This window comes from Odocoileus virginianus, chromosome 22 (genome assembly GCF_023699985.2).
Source record: "Odocoileus virginianus isolate 20LAN1187 ecotype Illinois chromosome 22, Ovbor_1.2, whole genome shotgun sequence".
Taxonomy (NCBI): domain Eukaryota; kingdom Metazoa; phylum Chordata; class Mammalia; order Artiodactyla; family Cervidae; genus Odocoileus; species Odocoileus virginianus.
The window spans coordinates 35,956,835-35,968,900 of NC_069695.1; the positions used below are offsets into that span (position 1 = coordinate 35,956,835).

A 12,066-nucleotide genomic window follows, 5' to 3' on the forward strand; every position below is an offset into this window, starting at 1 on the left:
TTTTTCAAATTTAATATATTCTATAACATAATATATTCTAGAACATAAACATAAAACAACATTTTTCTTGGAACACTTTTTAATATCTCAAAAGTATATAACTAGGAACAAGATTTGGGATTTGCTGGTTAGAAATATTCTTCTTTTTACTAATACAGCCAGTCCTCCGTATCTGTGGATTATACGGAGGGGTGATTGTGCCACATACCTTTTTATATAAAGGATTTGCACATCTGCAGATTTTGGTATCCACAGGGCAGGGTGACAGGTGTCTTGGAACTAGGCCCTCATGGATACTGAGAAACAACTCTATGTTAAGAGACAACATTACTTCTGATTAGAATTATATTTCTTGATGTTCCACCTTGCATAATGCTTACTATAATGTCTACTATTGTTAATTCTAGGATTTCATTGTGATTTATTTTGAATAACTTGTACTCATGTATTAATTTAGCATATAGTTATAAAATGCCTATTAAACACTGCTAAACTCCACAGAAGGTACATGAATAAACAAAAAACTCCAGCTAATAAAGAAATCATAATCTAGCTAGGTAGGGTGTCATAGGCATGTTTAGCAATCATAATTAGGGAGAGCTGTTGATTAGAGGGACTTTGCTTCTGGCTCAGTGATAGAGAATCTGCCTGCTAATGCAGGAGATGCAGTTTTGATCCCCGGGTCGGGACAATCCCCTGGAGAAGGGAATGGCGACCCACTCCAGTATTCTTGCCTGGGAAATCTCATGGACAGAGGAGCCTGGCAGGCTACAGTCCATGGGGTCAGAAAGAGTTGGACATGACTGAGTGTCTAAACAACAACAACAATTGATTAGAGACATAGAGCCCTGGATGAAATGGTGTGGTCAAAAGTAGTAAGCTGTCACTAAGAGATACAGAAAAGCCGCAGGAGAGAAGCCATCTTCGCTGGGCCTGGAAGGACTGGTGTGGGTTTGGTGTTGCCCAGGTAGAGGTGGGAGGTGCCAAGGGAGGAGGCCAGTGTGAGCAGAGGCACCAACGCAGGTAGGCCTGAGGCACAGAGGGGAGAGCTGGAGGCGCCACTTGACGGGGGGGGGTGAGCATCTGGGGGCTGGGAAGCGGAGAGCCCAGCAGGCGGTAGGTTTGGAAACTTAAATTTCCTGTTAAAGAGATTAGACTCCCAGAGACCATGGGAATAGCATAATGAAGACTATGCTTTAGAGAAGTTACTGTGGCCACAATATTCGAGATGGGAGTGCCAAGGCCATGCAGTGATTCAAGGGAGTGGTGCATGGTGAGAACGTCTGGAGTCAGGGCACAGTGTGGAAGCAAGGGACAGGGCAGCCCCTAGGCTGTCCCAGATTGGTAGAGGATGGGCTCAGAGGTGGCTCTGGTTGTTGAGGGCATAGTTTAAACATAAAGGTTATTCAATAGAAACATGAATTAATTGCTGTAAAATTAATGTTATTTAAATTTCCTCCTTATTCTTAGTTCTAGAGCCAGTACAAAAGCCTCATGAAGGTCCTGGAGAAATGGGGAAACCAGTCGTCATTCCTAAAGAGGATCAAGAAAAGATGAAAGAGATGTTTAAAATCAATCAGTTCAATTTAATGGCAAGTGAGATGATTGCACTCAACAGATCTCTACCAGATGTTAGGTTGGAAGGGTGAGTACCTGGTGTGGTGCTGATAGTATTTAATGTGAATGAAAGTATGCTCTGAATTCTCAGTAAATTTAGCACTTCAGTGTTGACTGTTCTTGAAATGAATGTTACATCGCTGAGTTACTTCTTACCACCACCCCCCACTTAAGAAATAATTAAATGCTGGTAAAATAATATCTTAAGTTCTAGAGATCACTGGGACCATGTGTTTTAGGCTTTGAAAGATAATTGTTTATCTTGATGGATTTAGTAGGGATTTTAAACCTCATTATTACCAAAGCATTTATATAATCAATTTTATAAAGGATCATTTTGAGTTGTGTGTATCTTAAAACAGTGAAATATACAGTCATAAGCATACAAATTAGTGAATTGCTACATACATGTTATCCTGTCTAATCATCGTCCAAATCAAATTATAGAACATTTTCATCACCTCTAACATAAAAGTTCTCTTATGTTCCTTTCTGATCAGTACCCCCAACCCCAGGGGCAGCCATTGTTTTGATCTCTAAACATAGATTAGTTTTGTCTTTCTTTGAGCTTTTTATAGATGCATCTATACTGTTTATAGTCTGGTGTCTCTTGAGATCCATGTTGTTGCGTATATCAGAAACTTGTTTTCCATTGCAGTGTGGTGGTTGTTATATGAATATACCATAGCTTACACACTGATAGATATTTGGGGTGTTTCCACTTTTTCATTCTTATGAATAAAGGCTATGGTGATATTTCTGTGAATGTTTTAGGAAGACCTAGGCTTTCATTGCTATTTGGTGTATATATTGGGGAAAGGAATAGGGTATACACTTACATAGCTTTAGCACATTTTTCTAAGATGGTTGTACCAACTTACACTCCTACCAGCACCTAATGTCCAGCTGTGCCATGTGATACAAGGTGTCTGGACTAGAGGACAACAGGCACTGTTAAGAGCAAGGGAGCTGTCCAGAGAAAGGTGGATAAAGTGAACATTCTAGCTGTGAGACACCCTTAGCCACCTTTCCTTCTGTGGTAATGCTTCAGTAATGCCAGCAGCTGAACTTTATCCCACCAGGCAAGAGATTGGAGGATCTTTTTCAACAGAATTGGACTAGCCCTAGAGAAAAGGAAAACAACTGCAGACACTGACATGAGAGACGCTCCAATTTAATGACATTAGCCTGATCACTCCAACGAAGAAAACTCATAGTCAGAAAGCCTCACATACTGAGAGCTTACAGTCAGTTTCTTGGCCTTCTATTTTTAATGTTAGATAACCAAGAAATACTAGACATCACAGAAAACTCTCAAACATGGAAGGTGTAGTTCAGAAGTTTAAGCAGCTTGGAGGAAGCAAAGACTGACTATTCAGTTAGAATTCCATCATCTCCTAACTTTGTTCGTAGTAATACTTCCTAAGGCCCACTTGACTTCACACTCCAGGATGTCTGGCTGTAGGTGAGTCTCTACACCATCGTGATTATCAGGACCATTAAGTCCTTTTTTGTACCATTCTTCTGCGTATTCTTGCCACCTCTTCTTGATCTTTTCTGCCTCTGTTAGGCCCTATTCCTGACCTTTATTTTGCCCATTTTTGCATGAAATGTTCTCTTGACATCTCTGATTTTCTTGAAGAGATGTATAGTCTTTCCCATTTTATTGTTTTCCTCTATTTCTTTGAATTGTTCACTTAAGAAGGCTGTCTTACTTCTCCTTGTTTTTCTTTGGAACTCTGCATTCAGTTGGGTATATCCATTAACTATTTCCTTTGCTTTTCATTTCTCTTCTTTTCTCAGTTGTTGGAAAAGCCTCCTCAGGAGGCTTTCTTGCATTTTGCTTTCTTCTGTTTCTTTTTCCTGGGGGATGATTTTGGTCACCACCTTTTGTACGGTGTTTCAAACCTCCATCCATAGTTCCTCAGGCACTCCTGTGTATCAGATCTAATCCCTTGCATCTATTTGTCACTTCCACTGTATAATCATAAAAGATTTGATTTAGGTCATACCTGAATGGCCTAGTGGTTTTCCCTACTTTTCTTCAATTGAAGTTTGAATTTTGCAATAAGGAGCTTATGATCTGAGCTGCAGTCAGCTCCAGGTCTTGTTTTTGCTGACTGTATAGAGCTTCTCCATCATTGGCTGCAAAGAATATAGTCATTCTGATTTCAGTATTGACCATCTGGTGATGTCCATGTGTAGAGTCGTCTCTGGTGTTACCAGGAGAGGGTGTTTGCTATGACCAGTAAATTCTCTTGGCACAACTCTGTTAGCCTTTGCCCTTCATCATTTGTACTCCAAACTTCCTCGTTTCTCCAGGTATCTCTTGACTTTCTAGTTTTGCATTTCAGTCCCCTATAATGAAAAGGACATCTCTTTTTGCTGTTAGTTCTAGGAGGTCTTGTAGTTGTTCATAGAACTGTTCGACTTCAGCTTTTTTGGCATTAGTGGTTGAGGTATAGATTTGGATTACTGTGATGTTGAATGGTTTACCTTGCAAATGAACCAAGATCATTCTCTTGATTTTGAGATTGCACCCAGGTACTGAATTTTGAACTCCTGTTGATTGTGAGGGCTACTCCCATTTCTTCTAAGGGATTGTTGCCCACAGTAGTAGATATAATGGTCATCTGAATTAAATTTCCCATTCCCATCCATTTTAGTTTACTGATTCTTAAATGTCTATGTTCACTCTTGCCATCTCCTGTTTGAGCACATCCAATTTACCTGATTCATGGACCTAACATTCCAAGTTCCTGTGCAGTATTGTTCTTTACAGCATCAGACTTTACTTTCACCACCAGATACAGCCACACCTGGGCATTATTTGCACTTTGGCTCAGCCTCTTCACTCTTTCTGGAGCCATTTCTCTGCTCTTCCCCAGTAGAGTATTGGACACCTACTGACCTGAAGGGATGGTGCCCATCGTCCAGTTTCATATCTTTTTACCTTTTTTTCATCCTGTTGAGGGTGTTCTCAAGGCAAGAATACTGAGGTGGTTTGTCATTCTCTTCTCCAGTGGACCATGTTTTGTCTCCTGCAGAGGCATGAACCAACAGTGGCCTGCCTTCTGGTCAGGGGTACTGGCAGCAGCAGTCCTGGGAGGCATGGCATGTTGACATAAGTCCTCTTGCCATTAGCGCTATCACAGAGCCTCTATCTCTGCCATGGAGACTGCAGACTCCAGGACTGGTCCACCTCAGGCCAAACTACTGGGAGGGAGCACAGCCCCATCCATCAGCAGAAAATTGTATTGAAGATTTACTGAGCATGACCCTGCCCACCAGAGGAAGGTGCATTTTCCCAACAGCCAGTCCCTCCCATCAAGAAGCTTGCACAAGCCTCTTATCCTCATGCATCAGAGAGCAGACAGAAAAGCAAGAACTGCAATATCATGGCCCCCAGAATGAAAACCACAGTCACAGAAAACTAAACAAAATGATCACATGGATCACAGCCTTGAGTAACTCAATGAAACTGTGAGCCATGTTGTGTAGGGCCACCTAAGACAGTTGGGTCATGGTGGAGAGTTCTGACAAAACATGGTCCACTGGAGAAGGCAATGGAAAACTAGTAATAATTACATAGAAAAGCATCACAAGAAAAAAAAAACTCATTAACTCGAGGGAGTCGATATTGTGAAAATGACTATACTACCAAATGCAGTCTACACATTCAGTGTGATCCCTATCAAATTACCAATGGCATTTTTCACAGAACTGGAACAAAAATTTTGCAATTCATAATTTGAAACACAGAAGACCCCGGATAGCCAAAGCAATCTTGAGAAAGAATGTAGCTGGAGAAGTCAACCTTCCTGACTTCAGACTATACCACAAAGCTATAGTCATCAAGACAATATGGCACTGGCACAAAAATAGAAATACAGACAATGGAACAAGATAGCCCAGAGATAAACCTACATGCCTATGGGTACCATATTTTTGGAGGCAAGGGGTCAAGGATACTAGACCAAAGGAGGCAAGAATGTTACAGTGGGACAAAGATCGCCTCTTCAGTAAGTTGTGCTGAGAAAACTGGGCAGCTACATGTAAAAGAATGAAATTAGAGAACTTCCTAACACCATACACAAAGATAAACTCAAAATGGATTAAAGACCTAAATGTAAGACCAGAAACTGTAAAACTCTTAGAGGAAAACAGAACACTCTGTGATATAAATCACAGCAGGATCCTCTATGACCCACCTCATAGAGTAATGGGAATAAAAACAAAAATAAACTAGTGGAATCTAATTAAATTTAAAAGCTTTTGCACAGCAGAGCAAACTATAACAAGGTGAAAAGACAACCTTCAGAATGGGAGAAAATAATAGCAAATGAAACAACTGACAAAGGATTATTTTACAAAATATACAAGCTGCTCAGACAAGTCAATACCAGAAAAACAACCCAATCAAAAAGTGGGAAAAAAGACCTAAATAAACATTTCTCCAAAGAAGACATACAGATGGCTAACAAACACATGAAAACATACTCCAGGGAACATTTTTAAAAAAATTGTTCACAGAATGCAGTCATGGTTTATCATTACATGGCACAGGTTTGAATAAAGTCAGAATAAGGAAACCATTGAATATTGTGCCTATAAAAATTAAACTAAGGGGCTGGAGAGTATCTGTTCATCTAGCAAACTGGTTAAGTGGACATCAATCAAAAGAAGCTTCATTATAAACTTAGATTTTCACAAATTGTACTTTCTGAATAATTTAATAGTTATTGAAGCAAGCTAGGTTTCTCAGGGAAGTCTCAGATTCAGTAATGTTTAAAAGAACCTTAACTATTACTGTTTATAGGAGACTAATTTTTGTACTTTAATAATTCCCCTAAATACATCACTGCTATCAATACATTTTATTAAGTGTTTTCTAAAAGTCTTTCATGTGGTTCTTGAAGATACTTTTATTAATGAGTAGTTTTAAATTGTATTATAAGCACTAGTTTTTGCAGAGTGAACAACTTTATGATAGGGAGATCAGTGTTTAAATGATGTGATACTTATGCTTGTACACCAAATTTGGGGCTTAATGAGAACTCTCAGACTTGAAAAACTCTTGCTTTGTGCTGGATTGCTAGTCTAGCTGCTAAAACAGTCTTTCTGGCAACCACTGGGTCTCTGTGGGGCTAGGCTGCTTCCAGGTGGAAGTGGCACAAAATCACTTCTACTACAGAAGAGCCTTTTTTTCCCCCTTAAACCTTCTTATTCCATCCGTGTGCTTTTATTCTTTGTTTAAAAACATTCTGAAAAGCTTTTTATTATGGAAATTTTCAAATATATACAAAATAGAGATAATAATGTGAACTCTAATGTATTCATCACCTTGCTTCAATAATTCCTGAAAGTTCTATTGTGTAGCCTCATTTATACCCTCTAAGATGTCCTGCAACAATCTCCATCTCCTGGTATTTACCCTCTGGATGTCTCTTTCTATGTTGTGCCGGGGTTGGTCTGTATGACCAGCAGAACACAGTACAGGTGATGAAGTGTCATCTTCTAGTGTCCTATCTTTCTGCCTTTTCATACTGTTCGTGGAATTCTTGTGGCAAGAATATTGGATTGGGTTGCCATTTCCTCCTCCAGTGGACCACATTTTGTTAGAAGTGTTCACTATGACCCATCCGTCTTGGGTGGCCCTGCACGGCATGGCTCATAACTTCACTGAGTTATGCAAGCCCCTTTGCCACAAAAAAGCTGTGATCCATGAAGGGGAGGTTATAAAATGCACTGTGGTTTCCAGTTTGGTCTTTTATTCTCACTTGGATCATTGACTGGGGTCAGCCAGCTGACGTGAGGAGTGGCGCTTTAGAGAAGCCCACATGGTTTGTGGATTTGGGGAATCAATCAGGTGAGTGAGATGAGAAGCAGATTCCCCAGCCCCAGGCAGAAACATACCGTTTGTAAATATTACAGTATTTATCTCTGAAAGATAGGACTCCTAGAATCAGGGAAAAAGAGAAATCATGGTACCATTTTTCATACCTCAAAATATATTAATAGTGAGTGATTCTTTGGTAACCTGAAATACCCAGTTAGTGTTTACATTTCCTAGTTATGTCATATATTTCCCTTTTTAAATAGTGTTTGTATCAGGATTGCAACTGGTAGGTATCTCTCTCAAGTCTTTCTCAGTCTGTAGGTTCCCTCTTCTTTTTTATCCTCATGGTTTATTATTTGAAAACCAGGTAAAGTGTCTTATGGACTTCCCTTGTTGGCTCAGCTTGTAAAGAATCAGCCTGTAATGCAGAAGACCTGGGTTCGATCCCTGGGTTGCGAAGATCCCCTGGAGAAGGGACAGGCTACCCATGCCTGTGTTCTGGCTTAGAGAAATTCCACAGACTGTATAGTCCATAGAATCGCAAAGAGTCGGACACGACTGAGTGACTCACTCACTTTCACAGTGTCTTATGTTCTTCCTGAGCCTGCATTTTGCTAATTGCATCACTGATACCATTGATTGTTCCTCTCCTCCCTGTAGATCAGTAAGTTGTTTTGTACCAATATCCTTGAAGTCAAATGAGTTGTGGCTTATTAGACAGGTCTATTATATGTCCCATTGGGCTTCCTGGGTGGCTCAGTGGTAAAGAATCCTCCTGGCAATGCAGGAGACTTGGGAGATGCCAGTTCAGTCCCTGGGTCAGGAAGATCCCCTGGAGTAGGAAGTGGCAACCCACTCCAGTATTGTTGCCTGGAGAATTCCATGAACAGAGGAGCCTGGAGGGCTGTAGTCCAAAGGGTCTTAAAGAGTCAGAAGCTACTGAGCATGCAAATGGTGTGTCCCATCAGTCTGTGTTCTTTCACTGAAACTGCCATTAGCCAGGCTTTGGACTACTTGCGTTGATTCTCTTAGTCCTTTTTATTTTTATCTTTTCTCATCTTTCTGTTTACTTCCAGGGAGAACTCTTAGGCTGTCTTTCAGCTATTCTTTTGAATTTCTCTTATTTGTTAAATTTTTAATTACTAAGTGCTTGCCATTGTTTTCTGACTTCTTAAAAATATAGACATAAAACCCTGCAATTTACTTTTTTATTCATGGAAATATTCGTGAGATGTTTAGTATAACAATAGCCTTTTCATCTTTCTAGTTTTTAAAGTAATTTTAATTTGGTTTAAAAAATTATCAGTCCCATATGGCAAGCTGCTGGTAAGTGCCTCAGAGAGATTGCTGTAGCCCAGAACAATTGAATCAGGCTTGAATCCAGGGCTTCTGACTTCTTATTCCCTTCTTTCTCGACCTAATTACTGAAAGTTACTTTTTTCCCCCTCATTTTAACTGTTCCTTCTAATATTAGATAAAATTCTGGAAACAGATCAAAATCTACAGAATTCTGTTTTCTCATTTCAGATAAGGTTCTTTTAGATGATTTTGATGAACTTCTGAAAATTGCTCTGCTTACAATTTTTGAGACCTACAGTTTTGTATTCTTTCAGGTCTTTCCAGTGACTTTGTTATAATTCTGTAAATAGTAGTTCCAAGGCTGATGTATATTTTGTTTCAGTTAAGTAAAATTTTGTAAACAGTATTGTAATACAATTACTACCCTTTGTTGTTGTTTTGACTGTGCTGAGTCTTCACTGCAGAGTGGGCTTCTCTGGTTGGGGTGTGTGGGCTCTAGAGCATGCGGGCTTAGTTGCCCCTCGGCATTTGGGATCGGGACTGAACCTGCATCCCCTACTTTGGGAGGCATATTCTTAACCACTGGGCTACCAGTTACCCAAATCTTACTCTTTGTATCTGTATCCTCTTAGAATGTGATTTTCTACCTGCTTCATGAAATGTAAATTTTTTTGTTTTACAAGTCTAGTGAGCTCCCTGATTTTTTATCTGTTGCCCTAAGACATACATGATATAGTTAAAAAAAAAAATGTTTTAAAATACTTGAAGTTTTTTTCTTTTGCATTTTCCATTTTTACTGGTGGCCTCCTAATCTTTTTGAATGAAATGGTCTAAAAATTCAGAAAGCTGTAGGAGATAACAAAGCTTTGTACTAACCACTAACTTTATTGAATCTCAATAAGTTGCCATATTCTCTTCATATTTTGTTTTTAGCAGTAAAACTTTACAGCTACATTTGAAACCATTTGTGTATCCCTCCCCAGTTATATTCCTTTCTTCCCTAACTATAGGTCTGATTTTTTGCATTTATCACTGCTGCATGTCTTTCTGTCTACCTACCTACCTAAATAATATATAGTATAGTTTCATAGATTTAACAAATGCTAGTACAGCATATGTACATATTCTTCTACAACTTTAAAACTGTTTTTGTTTAAGCATTGATTTTGAAATTTGGCCATGTCATTATATGTAATTCTAGGTTATTCATTTTAAGTGCTTTGTAGAAGTCCATTGTGTGAATATGCATCACAGTTTACTGATTGTGCTTTTACTTAAGGGTTTATATTTTAAAGTTACAAAGTATCTGTAAATATCCTTTTTAAGCCAACCTGTTATTACATCTCTTGCACAGATGTAAAAGTTTTCTCTGGAACAGTGCTTTCTGAATGTAGATTTTGGGACTTCACTGGTGGTCCAGTGATTAAGACTCAGAGCTTCCAATGTAGGGGGTACAAGTTCAGTCCCTGGGTGGAGAGCTGTGATCCCACATACTGTGTGGTACAGCTGAAAAATAAAGCAAATTAAATAAAAAAACCTAAATTGCAGGTCATGACCCTTCAGCTATTAATGGATATGAGATCAGTTTAGAAAACCTTAGGCCTTAAGTTTGTTTTTTTTTAAATGGTATTTCATACACAATGTGAGTACCTGTTAGCATTTTAATTAGTGAAATAGAATAGAAGATAATCAGAGTATGTTTCATGTAATAAGTTTATTTTTCATTAATCATTGTTTCAGAATATATGTTCTGGATTACTGTAAAGTGTATTTGTTACCATGGATTATGGTCAGTTTCACAGAGATATGAAATAATTGTGCTGAGAGGAATGCACTAAATTTCATAGGATTTTTTAAAAATTGCTCCCACTGTGGTTTCACCAGTTTATGTTTTCCAGCTGCAGTGGATGAGATATTCATGCAGAGTATAAGGGTGGCGTGAGTAAGATTAATAGAGGCATGGTCAAGGTGAAGAACTCAAATTCTGATCAAATTCTGATTGTATATTTAAGACAGAGGCTGTCAATGCTGACAGATTGGGTGTGGAGCAAAAGAAAAAAAACAGGCCTGATGAGCTATCTGAATTATAGTGATAGTTTACATATAGTGATAATTTCTTGCCAAGATGGAAAGAAGAGGAGAGTAGAAATATGGGAATAGAAATCAAGAATTGTTAGCACATATTTATAGAATCCTGGCATTCAGGGGAGAGGTTGCAGCTGGAGTCACTGAAGAAACAAGAGAATTTAAAGACAGTACTGGTTGAGATATCCGGCTATTGTCCACCAGGAGTGGATGAGGTGAAAAAGAGGTTAGGGTTCCAGCCGTCAGAGATTGAGAAAAGACGGAAGATCTAGCAAGAGGCTGAGGAGAGGTTAAATAATGTCTCAAGGAGGAGCTGGCCAACTATGTTAAATCTACTGAGAGGTGAAGTAAGGTGAGACATCTAAATTGACCAGTGGATTTCAGTGTGTGGAGGTTACTGGACAGAATTGTACCTTTGGAGTAATAGGGATGAAATCATGATTTAATAGAATGGGGAAACTTTCCATTTCTATATGGCTGGTGGTCTGGACCAACTCTCTAGTTGAGAACATATAGAGAGTTGGGAAAAAATACATAAAAATCATCTGCTTGAAAATGTCTAGAGGTTAGAAGGCAGAGAGATTAGAAGGTAGTGAAGAATTATAGAGCCAAAATCTGAGAGAAGATAGAAACCCAGAGAAATGAGCTTAGAGTTTGGAGGCTACCTTTACCTAGAGGCATCTACTGTATCTGGAAGATATATTCTGAAAAACTAAAGAGTGCTTTTGAGAGGAAAGAAAAGATAACAGGAGCAAGAGGGACTTGGGATGTGCCTATCATGTTCCTATTTCTTCATCTGAGTCATGATTACATGAGCATTTGCTGTGTGATAACTCATTCGCTCTAAATTTATGTTGTTGTTTTTTTACACTCTGTTATGCTTCACATAAAATCAACATGAGAAAAGAGTGGGAGAAGCTCAGTGGGAGGGAAGCAGTGGAGACAGCAAGGACAGCAGCCCTTTTGAGGTGTAGCAGTTGGAAAAAGAGAATTGGGGCAGTAAGCTGGGGGGATCATGCAATCAAGGGCATATAGCACAACATGTTTCTATATTGATAGAAATGATCCCATTGAGAGGAGTTTGGGAGAGTTATGGTAAGAGCACTGAACTTGAGTAGATGAGAAGGGATATAATTGGTTTCAGACAGAAACAGGGATAATTCAGACTTTGCCTGTATAACAGGGAAAAGGCTCAATGTTTATGATCACAGAAACCTACAGGATGG

At 39.1% G+C, this 12,066-nt stretch overlaps 1 protein-coding gene across 7 annotated transcripts in view; it reads left to right on the forward strand.

The window, feature by feature from the left end:
* GALNT1 (polypeptide N-acetylgalactosaminyltransferase 1) overlaps positions 1 to 12,066 on the forward strand; it is a 116,822-nt gene that overhangs the window by 60,188 nt on the left and 44,568 nt on the right. For all 7 annotated transcript variants that reach the window (XM_070452857.1, XM_070452856.1, XM_070452860.1 and 4 more), the window contains one exon: positions 1,471 to 1,645. In XM_070452857.1, coding sequence (XP_070308958.1) covers positions 1,471 to 1,645 — 175 coding nt within the window. The remainder of the gene's footprint in view (positions 1 to 1,470; positions 1,646 to 12,066) is intronic.